The sequence below is a fragment of the Mobula hypostoma genome, chromosome 15 (assembly GCF_963921235.1).
Source record: "Mobula hypostoma chromosome 15, sMobHyp1.1, whole genome shotgun sequence".
Classification (NCBI taxonomy): domain Eukaryota; kingdom Metazoa; phylum Chordata; class Chondrichthyes; order Myliobatiformes; family Myliobatidae; genus Mobula; species Mobula hypostoma.
Window position 1 is genome coordinate 17,067,625 of NC_086111.1, and position 22,312 is coordinate 17,089,936.

Consider the following 22,312-nt stretch of genomic DNA (forward strand, 5'->3'; position numbering starts at 1 on the left):
CCATCACTTCCCTTGGTGCCTTTCTTTTCCAACATTTTTTCCTGTGGTCCACTCTCTACTCCTATCAAATTACTTCTTCTCCAGCTCTTTACATTTTCCTACTATCACCTCCCAGCTTCTTAATTTATCCCCCTCCCCCACCCACCTGGCTTCACCTATCACCTTCCAGCTTGTCCTCCTTCCCCTCCCCCCACCTTCTTATTCTGATACCTTCACACTTCCTTTCCAGTCCTGATGAAGGGTATTGGCCCAAAACATCAACTGTTAATTCATTCCCATAGATGCTGCCTGTTCTGCTGAGTTCCTCCAGCATTTTGTGTGTGTAGCATGGGAAAATATTTAATTGATGTAGGGCAAATTATGGTGCTGTTTGGCAGGAACTTGGGAGTGATGTACTCACAGAAATCCACAATGAATTCCTGAGATGAGGGGGTTAGACTATGAGTTAGATTGAGTCGCACGGGACTATACAACTGGAATTCAGCAGAATGAGAGGAGATCGTATAAAGACATATAAACTTATGAAAGGGATAAATAAGATAGAGGCAGGAAAGTTGTTTCCACTGGTAGGTGAGACTAGAACTAGGGGACATAGCCTCAAGATTTGAGGGAGTAGATTTAGGATGGAAATGAGAAGGAACAACTTTTCCAGAGGGTGGTGAATCTGTGGAATTCTCTGCCCAGTGCAGCAGTGGAGGCTACCTCAGTAAATATATTTAAGACAAGGTTGGATAGATTTTTGCATAGTAGGGGAATTAAGGGTTATGTGGAAAGGGCAGGTAGGTGGAGATGAGTCCATGGTCAGATCTTATTGAATGGCGAAGCAGGCTCGAAAGGACAGATGGCCTACCCCTGCTCCTATTTCTTATGTTCTTATGAAAGCACTCTGTGATTCTGTGACTAGAATACATAATTAGTTACCAGTAGATTCTCCCCTATAGATCACTTAATGAATTTTTTCCCCTCCTCTAATGAACCCATCAACTAAGATAACTTTCAGTGTCCTGACGTCCTCTGACAACAACTGTAACTCAGCAATGATTGCTATGTTAAATTGGCAGTTTTAGCTTAATATCCAAAGGGAAAATAGCTTTAATTTATAAATTTAATTAAATGCAAAAATGTTTTTGCCTCGAGCATTACTTCATTAACTCTCATGCAGAGATCAACGTTATTACCAGAGGTGTCCCTTTGATTTTTTTTAATGCCCATTATTACTTGAGAGGAAAGGACGTATTGTCATGTTAATCTAAGATTAGGGTCCAACCATGATCTATATTTTTTTACACTCATGGATATGCACGATTCACAATGAAAACAAAAAGTAATACAGCTCTTATAGAGAGTTTGGTTAAGGTTCATTTCCCACCTTAAATTTCATTGCCAAAAATTTTCCAAGTTGCTGCCAGTAATTTGAAGGTTGCAACTGTTAACCTTCTCAGTGGGAACAAATCAGTTCTAAGATTCTGTTTCTGAAGGTACAATTGAACATGAATTTTTGGAACTGAAGAACATTTTTGACTATTCATTACGTATCATTACCGTAGACTCCATGATGTGTGTAAATAATAGTTTATTTCAATCGGCTATAGAACAATGAGCTTTTACACATCTGGAGCATTGTGCCTCTATGTACAGTAGCCGATGCCAAGCTTTAATTCACTGCTATGAAACTGATGTTGAACTACTGTGAATATTTTGATACTTGGGTGAAAAGGTATATTGTGCTTTTGTACAAGTCTTTGACTGTCTTGTGCTGACTAAGAAAAGATTTCTAATGCCTTACTTTCCCTGTGTTTTCTTTGAACAGATGCAATAATGAGAATGAGTGGCATCAAATCCATGAAAATATAATTCGTAAATCCAGCAACAAGTACACTGCAGCCAGCTCTAATTATGGTAAATTGTATCTTGTTCATGTAGTTTCATCTTTTTTTGTCATAAACCTAAGCTGTCAAAATTTTGTACATAGCAGAAATGCTATTCTTTCATATTGTAGTCCATTTCTGTATTATAATTTGGAATTAAACAACAGCTTCTCTATAGCAAGCATGGCTCAAACTATCACCCTTTCAAATTATTGTAAGTTGTTGGTTGTGAAAAATATTACGTCATTTCATTTTCCACTAATTGAACTAACTAGTTTAAACATGTTCAAATAATAAATTAGGTCAAGAAATGAAGTTATAATATTGAAATAATGAGTAATTTCAAGGTGCTGTCATTGTTAAGTAGGAGTAACCACAACATCTAGTCCAGAGTTACACTTGGAGTGCAATCATAATAAATCTTGCAATGCTTTTGATGCTGGTGAGGTAGTAATGAGGGGCAAAGAAATAGCAGATGAACTTAACAGGTACTTTGCAAATACATGTCTTCACTGTGGAAGACACTAGCAGTGTGCCAGACATCCGTGAGTATCTGCAAGCAGGAGTGAGTGTCTTTGCTATTACAAAGGAAAAAATGTTAGGCAAACTCAAAGGTCTTAAGGTGGATAAGTCACCTGGGCCAGATGGACTACATCCCATAGTCCTGAGAATGGTCGCTGAAGAGATAATGGATGCATTGGTCATGATCTTTCAAGAATCACATGATTCTGGCATGGTCCTGGAGGACTGGAAGATTGTAAATGTCACTCCACTCTTTAAGAAGGGAGGAATGCAAAATAAAAGAAATTATAGGCCAGTTAGTCTAACCTCAGTGGTTGGGAAGGTGTTGGAGTCTATTATTAAGGATGAGGCTTTGAGATACTTGGAGACTAATGATAAAAAATGTCAAAATCAAAGTTTCTGTAAAGGGATATCTTTTCTAGTTAGCTGCCAGTGACTAGTAATGTTCCTCAGGAGTCAGTATTGGGACCGTGCTTTTCACATTGATTGTCAATGATTTAAATAATGGAATTGATGGCTTTGTGGCAAAGTTATTTATGAAGATAGGTGGAGGGGTAGGTAGTGCTGAGGAAGCAATATGATTGCAGCTAACTTTTGACAAATTGGAAGAATGGGCAAAAAAGTGGCAGATGGAATACAGCGTTGGGAAATATATGATAATGCATTTTGCTAAAAGGAACAATAGTGTGGACTATTATCTAAATGGGGAGAAAGTTCAAACGTCAGGGGTGCGAGGGACTTAGAAGTCCTCATGAGAGACTCCCAGAATGTTAACTTACAGGTTGAGTTTGTGGTAAAGAAGGCAGATGCAATGTTGGCATTTATTTTAAGGGGAATAGAATACAAAAGCCAGGAGATAATGCTGAGACTTTATAAGACGCTAGTCAGGCCACTCTTGGAGTATTGTCAACAGTTTTGGCCCCGTATCTCAGAAGGGATGTGTTATCATTGGAGAGAGCCCAGAGGAGATTCATAAGGATGATTCCAGGAATGCTGGGGTTAACATATGAGGAGCGTTTGGCAGCTTTGGGCCTGTACTCACTGGAATTTAGAAGAATGCAAGGGGGACCTCATTGAAACCTACCGAATGTTGAAAGAACTAGATAGGGTGGATGTGGAGAGGATGTTTCCTATAGTGGGGGGTTTCCAGAACTAGAGGGCACAGCCTCTTTTATAAAGAGATAAGGAGGGTTTTTTTTTAACCACAGAGTAGTAAATCTGTGGAATGCTCTGCCACAGACTGCGGTGGAGGCCAAGTCCGTGCGTATATTTAAGGCAGAAGTTGATTGTTTCCTAATCGGTCAGGGCATCAATGGATATGGCAAGAAGGAAGGTGTATGGGGTTGAGTGGGATCCGGGATCAGCCATGATGGAATGGCGGAGCTGACTTGATGGGCTGAATGGCCTAATTCTGCTCCTATGTCTTATGGTTATAGGGAGACTGCCTCCAAGCTTCCTGAAATTGGTTGACCTTGAACCAATTAGGGGACTCAGACAAACTTACTCATTCACGAAATGAACATTGGTATTGACAGCTCATTCTTAACTATCCTTGAACAGAAACAATAAGCCTTAATTGTTACTGTACTGTGCTGTAGGTTTTCTATGTTTCTATAATCAGAACTAATACAATCTATGTGGTGAAGCCTGTTGTTAGGTTGAGGACATCAGGATACTGACACAGCAATGATCAAGAAATATTTTCAAATATAGTTTAAGGTATATTTATTATCAAAGTATATATTGAATGTTTTGTAGCTCTAAAACATAAAACTAATTGAAAGGAAAACTCTGCTGGAATGTTTTCTTCCAGACATTTTTGCAAAGATTCAGTATCCTCTATTCTGGGCAGAGGGTAAATTATCTACTTTCAGTACAGATCCTGACAGACCCATTCTTCGTGTCTACTGGGACAACTGATGTTGCCCAAGGACTCCACTCAAACTAGGAAAGAATTCCTTCAGCCTCCATACAATCTATCTCACAGACTACTTTATCACAGATGGTATAAGGAACCAGATGGGCTTTGTAAAATTTGGATGTGGCATTTTCATTTAACACTATTTTTCCCTTGACATGTTCGAGTTTTCCAATGCCATCCTTGAACACTGCTGTGGCATCATCCAGTACCTTTCTTAATTAACTTTCAGTTGACTGTACTGCAGGGGATGTATCATGCAAATCATGGATGGATTTCCAATCAAGTTGCAGTTGTCTCAGCCACTCAAGTGCCCACAATGCTACTCCTCCTGTTTTTTACAATATACAAGCTCAATATGGCTTGTTGGTTGTTGTATATTGCTGTTAGGAATGTCATCCCTAGAGGAGTCACCTTTTCTTCAGTATATGTTCTCTGTTGAAAATCTTTCAGTATCTTGGAAATACCATTTAAACTCATTTTGTCTCCCTCCCTCCTAAACAGTGGGTTTCACATTTTCAATTTTCCAGTCCTCTGGGACCTCTCTGATTCTAGTGATTATTGGAAGATCACTACCAATCTGTTCATCCGCCTCTTCCAGAGGTGTAGTCCATCAGGTATATGTCATTCATCCACCTTCTGGGTTTCAGTTTCCTCAATACTTACCCCTTAGTAATGCCCACTACGTTTATCTCTGCTCTCTGACTCTCTCGATTTTCTGGCACATTCCTGATGTCTTCCACTGTCAGCACTGGTGCTCCTCCACCATTTCCCTGTTTTCCGTTTTTGCTTCTCCAGCCTCATTGTCAAGTGGTTTAATGTCAACTCTTACCTCTCTAGTACCCTTTATGAATCTTAAAAAAACTTTTGCAATCTTCTTTTATATTATTAGTTAGCTTTACATTTCATATCAGAATCAGGTTTAATATCACCGTCATATGTCGTGAAATTTGTTGTTTTTGTGGCAATGATACATTGCATTTCATAACAATAAAAACTGTGAATTATTCATAAGTATAGAATCAGAATCAGGTTTATTATCACCAACATGTGTCGTGAAATTTGTTAACTTAGCAGCAGCAGTTCAATGCAGTAGATAATATAGAAGAATAAATAAATAAATAACAGTATATTTATGTATGAATGGATTAAAAATTGGGCAAAAACAGAAATAATATATATTTAAAAAGTGAGGTAGTGTTCAAGGGTTCAATGTCCATTTAGGAATTGGATGGCAGAGGGGAAGAAGCTCTTCCTGAATAGCTGAGTGTGTGCCTTCAGGCTTCTGTACCTCCTACCTGATGGTAACAGTGAGTAACAGGGCATACCCTGGGTGCTGGAGGTCATTAATAATGGACGCTGCCTTTCTGAGACACTGCTCCTTGAAAATGTCATGGGTACTTTGTAGGGTAGTGCCTAAGATGGATCCGACTAAATTTACGACCTTCTGCAGTTTCTTTTGGTCCTGTGCAGTAGCCCCTCCATACCAGACAGTGATGCAGCCTGTCAGAATACTCTCCACAGTACAACTGTAGAAGTTTTTGAGTGTTTTTGTTGATATACCAAACCCCTAATGAAGTATAGTCGCTGTCTTGCCTTCTTTATAGCTGCATCAGTATGATGGCACCAGGTTAAGTTCTCAGAGATCTTGAAGCTGCTCACTCTCTCCACTTCTGATCCCTCTATGAGGACTGATATGTGTTCTTTTGTCTTACCCTTCCTGAAATCCACAATCAGCTCTTTCATCTTACTGGCATTGAGTGCAAGGTTGTTGCTGCAGCACCACTCCACTAGTTGGCATATCTCGCTCCTTAACACCCTCTCGTCACCACCTGGGATTCTACCAACAATGCTTGTATCATCAGCAAATTTATAGATGGTATTTGAGCTATGCCTAGCCACATAGTCATGGGTATAGAGAGAGTAGAGCAGTGGGCCAAGCACACACCCCTGAGGTGCACCAGCGTTGACCATCAGCGAGGAGAAGATATTATCACCAATTGCACAGATTGTGGTCTTCTGGTTAGAAAATCAAGGATCCAATTGTAGAGAGAGGTACAGAGGTCCAGGTTCCATAACTTATCAATCAGGATTATGGGAATAAAGGTATTAAAGGCTGAGATACAGTCAATGAACAGCATCCTGACATAGCTGTTTATATTGTCCAGGTAGTCTAAGGCCATGTGAAAAGCCATTGAGATTGCATTTGCAATATGCAAATTGCAGTGGGTTCACTTTTCCACTTTTGATCCCTCTTTTAGGGTTGGTGTGTATTCATCTTACCCTTCCTGAGTGCAAAGTTGTTGCTGTAACACCACTCTACTAGCTGATATATTTCACTCCTGTACGCCTTCTCATCACCATCTGAAACTCTGCCAACAATAGTTGAGTCATCAGCAAATATATAGATGGCATTTGAGCTGTGCCTAGCCACACAGTCATGGGTGTAGAGAGAATAGAGGAGGGGGCTAAGCACACATCCTTGAGGTACGCCAGTGTTGATTGTTAGTTTGCAAGGTGGAGATGTTATTTCCGATCCGTACAGACTGTGGTTTTCATTTGAGGAAGCTGAGGATCCAGTTACAGAGGAGGGTACGAAGGCCTAGGTTTTGGAGCTTTTCGATCAGAACTGTAGAAATAATTGTGTTAAATGCTCAGCTGTAGTCAATAAACACCATCCTTTCAGAAGTATTAGTATTGTACAGGTGATCCAAGACCATCTAAAGAACCAATGAGATCATATCCTCTGTAGACCTATTGTGGTGAAAGGCAAATTCAGTGGTTCCAGGTCCTTGCTAAGTTGGTTTTAGCCATAATAAACCTCTCAAAGCACTTCATCACCATAGATATGAGTGTTACTGGATGATAGTCATGTGCAAATCTTGAGTTTTCCCCCCAGCACATCTATATCCAAGTCATTGATAGATACATAGAACATAGAACATTGAATAGTACAGCACAGTACAGGCCCTTCGGCCCACAATGTTGTGCTGACCCTCAAACCCTGCATCCCATATAAGCCCCCACCTTAAATTCCTCCATATACCTGTCTAGTAGTCTCTTAAACTTCACTAGTGTATCTGCCTCCACTACTGACTCAGGCAGTGCATTCCACGCACCAACCACTCTCTGAGTAAAAACCTTCCTCTAATATCCCCCTTGAACTTCCCACCCCGTACCTTAAAGCCATGTCCTCTTGTATTGAGCAGTGGTGCCCTGGGGAAGAGGCGCTGGTTATCCACTCTATCTATTCCTCTTATTATCTTGTACACCTCTATCATGTCTCCTCTCATCCTCCTTCTCTCCAGAGAGTAAAGCCCTAGCTCCCTTAATCTCTGATCATAATCCATACTCTCTAAACCAGGCAGCATCCTGGTAAATCTCCTCTGTACCCTTTCCAATGCTTCCACATCCTTCCTATAGTGAGGCGACCAGAACTGGACACAGTACTCCAAGTGTGGCCTAACCAGAGTTTTATAGAGCTGCATCATTACATCGCGACTCTTAAACTCTATCCCTCGATTTACGAAAGCTAACACCCCATAAGCTTTCTTAACTACCCTATCCACCTGTGAGGCAACTTTCAGGGATCTGTGGACATGTACCCCCAGATCCCTCTGCTCCTCCACACTACCAAGTATCCTGCCGTTTACTTTGTACTCTGCCTTGGAGTTTGTCCTTCCAAAGTGTACCACCTCACATTTCTCCGGATTGAACTCCATCTGCCACTTCTCAGCCCACTTCTGCATCCTATCAGTGTCTCTCTGCAATCTTTGACAATCCTCTACACTATCTACAACACCACCAACCTTTGTGTCGTGTGCAAACTTGCCAACCCACCCTTCTACTCCCACATCCAGGTCATTAATAAAAATAACGAAAAGTAGAGGTCCCAGAACAGATCCTTGTGGGACACCACTAGTCGCAATCCTCCAATCTGAATGTACTCCCTCCACCACGACCCTCTGCCTTCTGCAGGCAAGCCAATTCTGAATCCACCTGGCCAAACTTCCCTGGATCCCATGTACTACCAAAGAAATGGTAGTATTCTTTTACTTATCATACAGCCAATTCAGGAGGCTGCTCTTAATCTTTGAAGCCAGAAACTTATTTAATTCTTTAAAGCATCTTGCACCTTTAGGTTGTTGTATGTATTCAGCTTCTTCCGTTATTTTCCATCAAATGAATAAAGAATGCTGAAGTACTTAAAGGTGGGTACCTTGTTATTCAAGCAGATGGAAGCCCCATTCTGTAATATGTCCAGCAATTTTGTTGCAATGTACTACGCTGCATAAGCAAAAACAAAACATTAAACTTTTAAGTGTTTTTAATAAACTGAGACTTAGTAAGCTTCTAGCAAGGAGATGAATCTGAATCACACTATGAGATCCAGAAAAGTAAGTGTTAGTGAAAGTGGGCCTCATTTCAGCTAATGGATGGATGTGTTCTCTCTCATTTTACAGGAATGATCATTTCTCTCCAGCTGCTTCGAGGTGATATGGATCATATTCGCAGAGAGAATCCCATAATCTTTAACCGGGGAGTGGCCATCACCCGCAAACTAGGTTTTCCTGACGTCATCATGCCAGGTAGGCTTTGACCTGTAGTTACTATGGGAATGTAATTGGAGCTAAGTGCTTCATTTTAAAAGAAATCAGTGAGAAATAAAGTACATGGGAATTTTATACTCATCATTAGTGTGAGAACTTCTATGTGTCTGGAAATCAGAAAAGAATGTGCACCAAATCACATTGATAAAATTCCTCACAAAGGCATATTTTCAAATGTTTGATTGTTACGTAAAGAGCTATGAAGTGCACCTCTGGTGGCAAGGTTTGGAATTATGAAGAATGAATAGCGAAATTTGAAAGCAATCTCATGAATATATAAAATAATACATTAAACTAATTTACAAAACTAGGCTAGAGAAAAGGAGTTGGAAATGGCAATGCAAATTTAAACCTATGCTGGCAGGAAATTCTTATTCATTTATGGTGGTTGGCGTGACATAAATGCACTGACAAGGTTGCAGAGTCCAAAGCCCAAAAATTACTTTTATTTAAATTTAATGCTATAATGGATTATTTCTGAATGGTTAAATGAACAATGATTCAAATTTATTAAAACGAAGAGAGTGTTGTAAATATTCAGAAAGTCAGTGGTATTTCCCTGTGGTGAGAGAAATAAATTTCATAATTCAGTTTGATGACTGTTGTTTCATTCCAGTTCTGTACCTACTGAGTTAATCCTCTGAAGGATATAAATAACCATTCATACCCAACCATGCAAATCGGTATAAGAAATGGATTCACTTTTTCATACTTGGAGAATGTAATGAATATTAATAGATTAAGGTAATTTCAATGTGCAATTCATTTGAAATAAACCTCATTCCCATTGAAAGAAATTAACACATGCTAGTGTTGTGAAAATTGAATTCCCTTGCTTATCCTATTCAAACCATTTAACACATTTTCTGGAGGAATGGAGGCTTGTGCCTGATTTTATTATACATTTCATTTACTTTTCACCTACTTTTTTGTAAAGAAAATGTTGCAGTGAACAAGTCTGAGGTCCTTCCCAATGCATCTAACCAAACCAGTCTTTATGCCCATAGAATTCCTTGTGTAGTAAACCATCAAATTAACTGAAGCAAAACATTGTAGCTAGCCTGAAACATGAATTCTATTTCTCTCTCCACAAACACTCGTAACTTGCTGAGTAATCCCAAAATTGTGTTTTGCTACATTTATTGCTTCCTTTCCTGGTCAGCTGAACACTGGCATCCGTTGTTCAGTTACTCCATAACACTGGTGCTGTGTTAAGTGAAAGAAACCAGTGATGAATATTGATGCATTATGCATGAAATTTATTTGGTAATTTTGTGCTGGAGTTTGTGGTGTGCTGGATTTTATTTGATAATTTTGTGTGTCAAGGAGAACACTTTTAATCCTGGACCCTTGGTTGAATTTTTAGCTGTTGTCAAATTTAACATTGCTTTTATAAGAGGTACACATGGTCATAGCATCAATATCATGAGCATCAGTGAATATATTGGACTACCTGCATCTTTATGCCCCATTGTTTATACTGCGTTGTTGCACTTTCTTTTGTTGTTGCTACAAGGTGCTGATTTGATCCTAGTTTCATTTTCAAGTCTCAAGCAAACATTTATAGAGCAACTTAAAATACGTCTCAGATTGAATAACATGCCACTTTACGCATAATACAAGTATGCTGACAGTACGCAGAGCAGGGGGTTGGTGGTTCAATCCTTGTGTAATGCTGGTTTAATCCTTGGGACTCCATATAAAACTGCATCTGTTCAGCAAACTCAGCATGGACTCAGGTTCAGGTAATCATCAGGAAGATGGTTACCCGAACCTGAGTCCATCTTGATTATGCTGAATGGATGCAGCAAACTCAGTTCTGGCCCCCTTCCCTTTTGCATCATTCATTCATCACATCATTTAGCATCTCCCATCTTACTCTCATTATTTATTACTTAAAGGGACACTAAATTTCTTTCAGGTTTGTTGAGTATTGATGGGCAGGGCATGATGTTTGTAGAATGTTTTTTGTTTGATATTTGCAGTGGGACATCTGAGGTGTCACAAGGTCTTTTCTGTGCAGCAAGTGGAATTGTGAAGTTGAGCTTTCACCAGGACTAGGAGAATAAGAGAAGGCCCAAAATTATGTGGGCCAGGAAACTTTTCCATTCTGTCTTAGACCACTGTATTCATCATTTTCATGCTACATCAACAGATCTTAGGAAACAAGGGTTGTATGTTGACTCAAGTCAGGGCTCCAGAAACCAGGGCTACTGTGAGATCAGTTTGTGCCTTATGAGCCTGATTGAATTCTTTGAGGATGTAACAAAACACATTGATGAAGGTCGAGCAGTGGATGTAGTGTATATGGATTTCGGTAAGGCACTTAATAAGGTTCCCCATTCAAGGCTCTTTCATAAGGAGGCAGGGGATCCAAGGAGATCTTGTTTTGTGGATCTAGAACTGGCTTGCCCACAGAAGGCAAAGGGTGGTTGTTGGTGGTTTGTATTCTTCATGGAGGTCAGTGACCAGTGGTGTGCCTCAGAAATCTTTTCGGGGACCCCTCTTCTTTGTGATTTTCATAAATGACCTGGATGAAAAAGTAGAAGGGGGGGTTAGTAAGTTTGCTAATGACACGAAGATTGGGGGTATTGTGGATAGTCTGGAGGGTTGTCAGAGGATACAGCGTGACATCGATACGATGCAGAACTGGACCGAGAGGTGTCAGATGGACTTCAGCCCAGATAAGTGTGAAGTGGTTCATTTTGGTAGATCCAGTTTGAAGACAGAATATAATATAAATGGTAAGACTCTTGGCAGTGTGGAGGATCTGAGAAATCTTGGGGTCCGTGTTGATAGGACACTCAAGGCTGCTACACAGGTTGACAGTGTTGTTAAGAAGGTGTATGATGTATTGGCATTCATCAACCATGGGATTGGGTTCAAGAGCCATGAGGTAATGTTACAGCTATACAAGACCTTGGTCAGACCTCACTTGGAGTACTGTGTTCATTTCTGTCGCCTCACTACAGGAAGGATGTGGATACTACATAGAGAGAGTGCAGAGGGGATTTACAAGGATGTTGCCTGGATTGGAGGCCGTACCTTATGAGAATAGGTTGAGTATACTTGGACTTTTCTCCTTGGAGCAACGGAGGATGAGAGGTGACCTGATAGAGGTGTATAAGATGATGAGGGGCATTGATCGTGTGATAGCCAGAGGCTTTTTCCCAGGGCTGAAATGGCTAACACGAGGGGGCATAGTTTTAAAATGCTTGGAAATAGCTACTGAGGGAATGTCAGGGGTAAGTTTTTCACATAGAGAGTGGTGGGTGCGTGGAATGCATTGCCTGCAGCAGTGGTGAAAGCGGATACAATAGAGTCTTTTAAGAACCTGTTGGATAGGTTCATAGAGCTTAGAAAAATAGAGGGCTATGCGCTAGGGAAATTCTAGGCAGTCTCTAGAGTAGGTTACATGATCGGCATAACACTGTGGCCCGAAGGGCCTATAATGTGCTGTGAATTTCTATGTTCTATATTCTATCTACATAGCCAGCTGCATTATGAAGAAGCCCACAATTTAAATGATGAAACACATTTCTGTTGATCGAACAGTCTAAAGACACTCTCTTGCTCACACCAAAGAGATGCCTGCAATGCTCTTATGAATAAACAGCTATAGTGACGTACAAGAGGCTGTACATAACAAAACCTGTCTGTTGCTCCCCACTTCAATACCATATCAAAAAATGGAGGTGGCTGCACCAATCTGTACCATGACATGATTTATACTAACTTCTTAAACATGCCAGTGATTTATTACATGTTGGAGATCATGAGTAGCTGCACTTTAAGAAATGCAGTCATATCAGTTTCAGCTGTTGCTATCAACTACAGAAATAATATCACATGTTATACAATATATTTGGTCTCACACAGCAATCATCACAATGAAATGCAAATATGAAATTCTGTTGGTAACTTGCACAGTCTGTTGGCTATTTGTATATCATAAATGAACATTTTCTCCCATACAACACTTCCATTCCTTCACTCTTGTTGGTCTACATCTTTCCGTGTTCTCTTTCTTACAGATTAATTGCTGACTTATGGGAAAGAACTTCTGTTGGCTGCAGTGTTACAAACATAGGAAAGTTAGATATGGAGATCAGACAGAAAAATAAATATACATGCCTGTAACAACTGTTTTAAAAGAGATCATTACAATGGGTATACTGGGAAAAGAAAATTTTTTATGGACAAGGTTTTATTCCTAAAGGTTGACTTGCAGGTTGAATCAGTAGCAAGGTAGCATTCATTTCAAGACTAGAATATAAAAGTAAGGATGTAGTGCTGAGACTCTATAAGACATTGGTCAGACCACTTTTAGAGTATTGTGACCAGTTTTGGGCCCCTTATCTAAGAAAAGGTGCTGACATTTACAAGAATGATCCTGGGAATGAAAGGGTTAATGTATGAGGACCATTTAATAACTCTGGGCCTGTACTCACTGAAGTTTGGAAGAACCGGGGTGGGGGGGAGTGGTTCTTATTGAAACCTACTGAATATTGAAAGGCCTAAACAGAGTGGATGTGGAAAATCTGTTTCCAATAGTGGGAGAGACTAAGACCAGGAGGCACATCCTCAGAATAGAAGGATGTCCCTTTAGAACAGAGATGAGGAGGAATTTCATTAGCCAGAGGGTAATAAATCTATAGAATTCATTGCCACATACATCTTTGGAGGCCAAGTTATTTGGTATATTTAAAGCTCTGGTTAATAGGTTCTTGATTACTAAGGGTGTTAAAGGTTACAGAATGTAAGAACATGGGAGAATAAGGTTGAGAGGGATAGTAAAACAGCCAGGATGGAATGGTAGAGCAGACTCGATGGACCAAACAACCTAACTCTGCTCTTAATATCTTATGGTCTAAACCTCACTATATATGCCTCAACCTCACTATATGGAATTTGCCCTTCACAGTTGTTGTTACACGCTTACCATGTACCTGCTGTTCTTGTTCTTAACCTTAGATTTAATGTGTGCTGTCAGAGATTGTATTCAATAGCCACCTATGAACAATGAACTACCACCTACCCACCCACAATATAAGAAAGACCAAACCACAGAGACATGACAAACTCCCACAAGGTCATCACTTTCACTGATAATTGGGTTAGGCTTGCCTGCAGTCACACAGTTTGGAGAGTTTCGTCAAGGCTCATACAGTCAGCTGCAAAGTGGAAACTACTAGAGAGTTCAAGCTGAGGTCTGTCAGCAAACCAAGAAGCAAAATATGTTTTAATCTCTATCTTTTGAGGAGATTTTATGAGAATGTTTGCCACTTACTCATCGGATTTTTTTTTTGCTCAAGCCTCATTTCCAAGCTATTTTCAAGCACTTCAGTCAATTTTCACATCTCCTTTCATCCATCAAGATGTTGACTATTAATTTGACAATATTATTCCCAAATACTGAATAAAGTTAGTTATGAAAAACTGGATGTCAGCACTGTTAGTATCATTCCAGTCATTATGGCCCATTAGTAGAATAACTGACAAAATTATGAACAGGAAAGTACAACAAAAACACTGAGATCTAGTGACTTTTGAAGCTGGAGGCAGGCTAAGGTGCAACCTTCTACTGGAATTATGTGCCAGGACTGGGACACCTGTGCTCTGCCATGGAGTACAACAGGAAAGTGTGCCCTCTGGTTCTAGAAAATCCTGCCCTCAGAAAAATATTCTGACTATCCATCCTATCTGTAGCCCTCATTATTTTAGAAACCTTCATAAGATCATTTCTCAGCCTCGTACATTACAGAGCAAATAAAGCTAGCTCATTCAGTCTCCTCTTGAAGCTATAGCCCTCCATTCCTGGCAACAACCTGATGAGCCTCTTCTGCATTCCAATTGCTATCACATCCTTTTTACAATGTGGATCTGAAGAACTGTTCATAGTACTCTACGTGCTCTTGTGCTATGGTGTCTCAACTCTTATACTCAGCTTATAAAGGCTAGCAAACCAAATGCCTTGTTCAATGAACTATTCATTTGTGTTGCCACTTTAAGGGAGCAATGGGCTTGAACCTTAGGGTCTCTCTGTACATGAATGCTCTTATAGTCCCTGACCAGTTTTGGGATCTGATTGAAACGTATAAAATTCTAAAGGGATTGGACAAGCTAGATGCAGGAAGATTGTTCCTGATGTTGGGGAAGTCCAGAATGAGGGGTCACAGTTTGAGGATAAAGGGAAGTCTGAGATGAGGAAAAACTTCTTCACACAGAGAATGGTGAATCTGTGGAATTCTTTGCCACAGGAAACAGTTGAGGCCAGTTCATTGGCTATATTTAAGAGGGAGTTAGATAAGGCCCTTGTGGCTAAAGGGATCACGGGGTATGGAGAGAAGGCAGGTATAGGGTTCTGAGTTGGATGATCAGCCATGATCGTACTGAATGGCGGTGCAGGCTCAAAGGGCCGAATGGCCTACTCCTGCACCTATTTTCTATGTTCCTATGTTTCTAAGCTTACTCCATGAGACCTAACAAAATTTGACGTCAGAAATGTATTATCTCACACTTGTCCTGATTGTTCCATCAGTCCTGTTCTGCCCAATCTTTCAGCTGATCTATGCCCACTGCTTTCTTAAACAATCTTCTTCACTGTCTACAATTACGCCTATTTATGTGTTGTCTGCAAATGTAGTCATTATGCCATTTATATTTTCACCCAAATCATTTATACGTAGTCTAAACAATAAAATTCCCAGCATTGATCTCTCGGTCACACCATTCGTTACAGATTTCTAGTCAGAAAAATATCCATCCACCATTACTCATTACCTCTTAACACCAAAACAATTTTGAATCCAGTTTGCTTCAACTTTCTGGACTAGTGTACCATACAAGACTTTGTTAAAAGCCTTGCCAAGGTTTGTGTAAATCACATCCACTTTCTGTCCTTTTTAATATTCTTATTTACCTCCTCAAAAAGATAATTATGTTAGTGAGTAACACACAAAATACTGGAAGAACTCGGCAGACCAGGCAGTATAAATGGAAAAGAGTACAGTTGGCGTTTCGGGCCGAGAACCTTCAGCAGGACTGGAGAAAACAGATGAAGACTCAGAGTAAAAGGGAGGGAGAAACACAAGGTGATAGATGAAACAGGGAGGGGGAGGGGTGAAGTAAAGAGTTGGGAAGTTGATTGGTGAAAGAGATATAGGGCTAAAGAAGGGGGAATCTAATAGGAGAGGACAGAAAAAAAGGGGGAGCAAGGAGATAAGGTGAAAGAGGGAAGTGGAAATGGGGAATAGAGAATGGGAGGGGAACATTACCGGAAGTTCGAGAAATCGATGTTCATGCCATTAGGTTGGAGGCTATCCAGATGGAATATAAGGTGTTGCTGCTCCAACCTGAGTGTGACCTCATCACGACAGTAGATAAGGCCATGGATGGACATGTCGGCATGGAAATGGGAAGTGGAATTAAAATAAGTGGCCACTGGGTAATCCTGCTTTTTCTAGCAGACGGAGCATAGGTGCTCGGCAAAGTGGTCTCCCAATCTATGTCAGGTGTCACCAATATACAAGAGCCACACCGAGAGTGCCAGATACAATAGGTGACCACAACAGACTCACAGGTTGAAGTGTCGCCTCATCTGGAAGGAGTGTTCAGGGCCCTGAATGGTAGTTGGGTGGGGGGAATGAATGTACAAGGGAGTCATGTAGGGAGCGACCCCTGCAGAAAGCAGAAAGTGAGGTAAGATGTGCATGGTGGTGGGATCCCATTGGAGAGTGCAGAAGTTACAGAGAATTATGTGCTGGACGTGGAGGTTGGCGGGATGGTAGGTGAGGACACAAGAGGAACCCTATCCGCAGTAGAAGGTTGGGGTGAGGGCAGGCAAGCATGAAATGGAAGAGATGGGGTTGAGAGCAGCGTTAAGAGTGGAGGAAGGGAAGCCCCTTTGAAGAAGGAGAAAATCTCCTTTGTTCTGGAATGAAAAGCCCATCCTGAGAGCAGATGTGATGGAAACGGAGGAATTGAAAGAAGGAGATGACATTTTTACAAGTAGCAGGGTGGAAAGAGGTATAGTCCGGCTAACTGTGAGAGTCAGTAGGTTTGTAATAGACATCAGTGGATAAGCTGTCTCCAGAAATAGAGACAGAGATTGAGAAAGAGGAAGAGGGTGTTGGAAATGCATCAGGTAAATTTGAGGGCAAGTGAACCTTCTGTCTTTTCCTATTAGATTCCCCCTTTTCCAGCCCTGTACCTCTTTCACCAATCAACTTTCCAACTCTTTATTTCACCACCCCTCCCCGCTCCCAGTTTCACCTATCACCTTGTGTTTCTCCCTCCCTTTTACTATGAGTCCTCATCTTTTTTCTCCAGTCCTGCTGAAGGGTCTCAGTCCAAAGTGTCAACTGTTCTCTTTTCTATTGATGCTGCCTGGCCTACTGAGTTCCTCCAGCATTTTGTGTGTTACTTGGATTTCTAGCATCTGTAGATCTTCTTTTGTTTATAATAGGGGACTCGATAGTTAGAGGTACAGATAGGAGGTTCTGTGGTCGTGACAAAGAATCCAGGATGGTTTGTTGCCTCCCAGGTGCCAGGGTCAAGGATGTCTCTGATCGCTTGCATAACATTCTGAAGTGAGAGGGTGATCAGCCAGATGTCGTGGTGCACATCGGTACCGATGACATAGCAAGGAAGAGTGAGGAGGTCCTGGAGAGTGAGTATAGAGAGCTTGGTAGGAAGTTCAAAAGCAGGACCTCGAGGGTGGTAATTTCAGGATTGCTACCTGTGCTACATGCCTGTGAGGGTAAGAATAGGAAGCTCTGGAGGATGAACAATGTGGCTGAGGAACTGGTGTAGGGGGCAGGGTTTCAGATTTCAGGATCATTGGGACCTCTTCTGGGGCAGGTGGGACCTGTACAAGAGAGACGGGCTACACTTGAACTACAAGGGGACCAATATCCTTCCAGGGAGGTTTGTTAGTGCTATTGTGGAGGCTTTAAACTAGATTTGCAGGGGGATGGGAACCAGAGTGCCAGAGCTGACAGTGGGGCTGGGGTGAAAATAAATGCTGTTAAAAGTTCAAGCAAAGCCGCAAATAGAAAGATTGTGAGTGGTGGTAAAAATCTTCTGAGGTGTATATATTTCAATGCTAGGAGTATTGCGGGGAAGGCAGGCAGACAAGTTGAAGGCGTGGATTGACATGTGGAATTATAACGTTATAGCAATTAGTGAAACTTGGCTACAGGAGGGGCAGGACTGGCAGCTTAATATTCCAGGGTTCCGATGTTTCAGATGTGATAGAAGCAGAGGAATGAAAGGTGGGGGGGGGTGGCATTGTTTGTCAGGGAAAATGTTACAGCAGTGCTCAGGCAGGACAGATTAGAGGGCTTGTCTACTGAGTGCTTATAGGTGGAGCTGAGAAACAGGAAAGATATGGCCACATTAGTGGGGTTGTATTATAGACCACCCAATAGTCAGCGAGAATTGGAGGAGCAAATCTGCAGAGAGATAGCAGGCAACTGCAGGAAACAAAGTTGTGGTGCTAGGGGATTTTAATTTTCCACATATTGATTGGGACTAGATGGTTTAGAGTTTGTAAAATGTGTTCAGGAAAGTTTTCTAAATCAATATATAGAGGTACCAACTAGAGGGGATGCAATATTAGATCTCCCATTAGGAAACGAGTTAGGACAAGTGATGGAAGTGTATGTAGGGGAGCACTTTGGTTCCAGTGATCATAACACCATTAGTTTCAACTTGATCATGGATAAAGATAGATCTGGTCCTAGGGTTGAGGTTCTAAACTGGAAGAAGGCCAAATTTGAAGAAATCAGAAAGGATCTAAAAAGCGTGGATTGGGACAGATTGTTCTCTGGCAAGGATGTGCTCGGTAAGTGGGAAGCCTTCAAAGGAGAAATTTTGAGAGTGCAGAGCTTGTATGTTCCTGTCAGGATTAAAGGCAAAGTGAATAGGAATAAGGAACCTTGGTTCTCGAGGGATATTGCAACTCTGATAAAGAAGAAGAGAGAGTTGTATGACATGTATAGGAAACAGGGAGTAAATAAGGTGCTTGAGGAGTATAAAAAGTGCAAGAAAATACTTAAGAAGGAAATCAGGAGGGCTAAAAGGAGACATGAGGTTGCCTTGGCAGTCAAAGTGAAGGATAATCCAAAGAGCTTTTACAGGTATATTAAGAGTAAAAGGATTGTAAGGGATAAAATTGGTCCTCTTGAAGATCAGAGTGGTCGGCTATGTGCGGAACCAAAAGAAATGGGGGAGATCTTAAATGAGTTTTTTGCATCTGTATTTACTAAGGAAACTGGCATGAAGTCTATAGAATTAAGGGAACCAAGTAGTGAGATCATGGAAACTGTACAGATTGAAAAGGAGGAGGTGCTTGCTATCTTGGGGCAAATTAAAGTGGATAAATCCCCAGGACCCGACAGGGTATTCCCTCGGACCTTGAAGGAGACTAGTGTTGAAATTGCAGGGGCCCTGGCAGATATATTTAAAATGTCGGTGTCTACGGGTGAGGTGCCGGAGGATTGGAGAATGGCTCATGTTGTTCCGTTGTTTAAAAAAGGATCGAAAAGTAATCCGGGAAATTATAGGCCGGTAAGTTTGACATCGGTAGTGGGTAAGTTATTTTAGGGAGTACTAAGAGACAGATTCTACAAGCATTTGGATAGACAGGGACTTATTAGGGAGAGTCAACATGGCTTTGTGCGTGGTAGGTCTTGTTTGACCAATCTATTGGAGCTTTTCGAGGAGGTTACCAGGAAAATGGATGAAGGGAAGGCAGTGGATATTGTCTACATGGACTTCAGTAAGGCCTTTGACAAGGTCCCGCATGGGAGCTTAGTTAGGAAAATTCAGTCGCTAGGTATACATGGAGAGGTGGTAAATTGGATTAGACATTGGCTCAATGGAAGAAGCCAAAGAGTGGTAGTAGAGGATTGCTTCTCAGAGTGGAGGCCTGTGACTAGTGGTGTGCCACAGGGATCAGTGCTGGGTCCATTGTTATTTGTCATCTATATCAATGATCTGGATGATAATGTGGTAAATTGGATCAGCAAATTTGCTGATGATGCAAAGATTAGAGGTGTAGTGGACAGTGAGGACAGTTTTCAAAGCTTGCAGAGCGATTTGGACCAGCTGGAAAAATGGGCTGAAAAGTGGCAGATGGAGTTTAATACAGACAAGTGTGAGGTATTGCACGTTGGAAGGACAAACCAAGGTAGAACATACAGGGTAAATGGTAAGGCACTGAGGAGTGCAGTAGAACAGAGGTATCTGGGAATACAGATACAAAATTCCCTAAAAGTGGTGTCACAGATAGATAGGGTCGTAAAGAGAGCTTTTGGTACATTGGCCTTTATTAATCAAAGTGTTGAGTATAAGAGCTGGAATGTTATGATGAGGTTGTATAAGGCATTGGTGAGGCGGAATCTGGAGTATTGTGTTCAGTTTTGGTCACCAAATTACAGGAAGGATATTAATAAGGTTGAAAGAGTGTAGAGAAGGTTTGTAAGGATGTTGCTGGGACTTGAGAAACTTAGTTACAGAGAAAGGTCGAATAGCTTAGGACTTTATTCCCTGGAGCGTAAAAGAATGAGGGAGATTTGATAGAGGTATATAAAGTTATGATGGGTATAGATAGAGTGAATGCAAGCAGGCTTTTTCCACTGAGGCAAGGGGAGAAAAAAACCAGAGGACATGGGTTAAGGGTGAAGGGGGAAAAGTTTAAAGGGAACATTAGGGGAAGCTTCTCTTCACAGAGAGTGGTGGGAGTGTGGAATGAGCTGCCAGACGAGGTGGTAAATGCGGGTTCTTTTTTAACATTTAAGAATAAATTGGACAGATACATGGATGGGAGGTGTATGGAGGGATATGGTCCGTGTGCAGGTCAGTGGGACTAGGCAGAAAATGGTTCGGCACAGCCAAGGGCCAAAAGGCCTGTTTCTGTGCTGTAGTTTTTCTGTGGTTTCTACAATTATATTTGTGAGACATGTTCTCTTCTGCCCAAAATCATACTGACTCTTAATCAGTAAGCTTAAACATTGTGTCTCAGAATCTTCTCAAGTAGCTTCTCTACCACTGCTGTAAGGCTCATTAGCATCTAGTTTTCAGCTTTATCCCTGTTACCTATTTTGAGCAAGAGGATATCATTAGCTGTCTTCCAGTCTTCTAGTACCTTGCTCATGGCTAATGAAGATGCAAAAATCGCCATCAGAACTACAGCTATCCCCTCCCTTGTTTCCCTTAGCATTCTAGGACAAATCCTTCCAGCCCACAAGAATTTACCCACCCTGCAGCACTTTGATATTTATAGTTCTTCCTCCTTCCTGATACAGATATGACACAGAATATCAGCATAACCCTGAACTCTCCAGCCTCCATATCCTTCTCCTTGGTGAATATCACAGAGAACTATTCATTTAGGATATTCCTTATGTGCTGTGGCTCCATTCATAGATTACCTCTCTAGTCCCTGAGGGGTCCTGTTCCTTCCTTTGCTACAGCCTTGTTGTTAATATAGAAGGATTTAGAATTCTCCTTAATCTGACTTGCCAAGATAATTTAATGATCCCATTTTGCCCTCATAATTTATTTCAAATTTCTTCTAAATCCCCCGGTAATCTTGATTTGTTCAACACTATTTACCGTACCTAGCATATGTTTCTTTATGTTCTCTGATCATGTTTTTAATATCCTTCATCAACCAAAGTTCTCTAAACTTTGTTTTATCGTGATGAAAGGTCAACTCTGTTCCTTTCCATAGATGCTGCCTGACCTGCTAAGTTCCCACAGCATTTTATGTGTGTTACTCTGGATTTCCAGCATCTGCAGAATCTCTTGCGTTCTCTAAACTTTCCACCTTTGTTTCTTACCCTCACGCAGACATGATAACTCTGAACTCTTGCTGTTACAGTCCTATAGACATATATAAGTCTTTGACACATATATATAGCTAGGGTACCTAAGAATTTTGCATAATTTTATGTATTGCACTATATTAACGCCACAAAAAAAATCCTTGACATATGTGATTGATGATAATCCTGATTCTGATATGGGTCTGTATTGTGTACTGAGAGTGGGAAGGGGTCAGGGAGAGGGGAACCATGGTTGGGAAAGGGAGAAGGGAGGAAGCAGGAAGCACTAGAGAGACATTTGAAATGATCAATAAACTCATTGCTAGGAATAAAATAACTTTGCCTGGTGTCACAGGGCTGGTGTGTCTGCACCCATGCCAGCCCCCGCTCCCTGGCACGCCTTTTCTGCCATCTGTCCCACACCCCTTACACTGCACTCCACCCTCACCATTCCCAACATCCTTTGCTCCTGCCAGATTTACGAACTTGCTCTCCACTCAACAAATACTGTATGCTACAAAAGTTTTGGTTTTTGTTTGTGTACAAAGTAACGGATGTTTC

The 22,312-nt window shown here is 41.2% G+C and overlaps 1 protein-coding gene across 8 annotated transcripts in view; it reads left to right on the forward strand.

Annotated features, from left to right (window-relative positions):
• The window catches only part of dock3 (dedicator of cytokinesis 3), a 966,938-nt gene that overhangs the window by 620,957 nt on the left and 323,669 nt on the right, over positions 1 to 22,312 (forward strand). For all 8 annotated transcript variants that reach the window (XM_063067780.1, XM_063067785.1, XM_063067784.1 and 5 more), the window contains exons 13-14: positions 1,811 to 1,899; positions 8,772 to 8,897. In XM_063067780.1, coding sequence (XP_062923850.1) covers positions 1,811 to 1,899; positions 8,772 to 8,897 — 215 coding nt within the window. The remainder of the gene's footprint in view (positions 1 to 1,810; positions 1,900 to 8,771; positions 8,898 to 22,312) is intronic.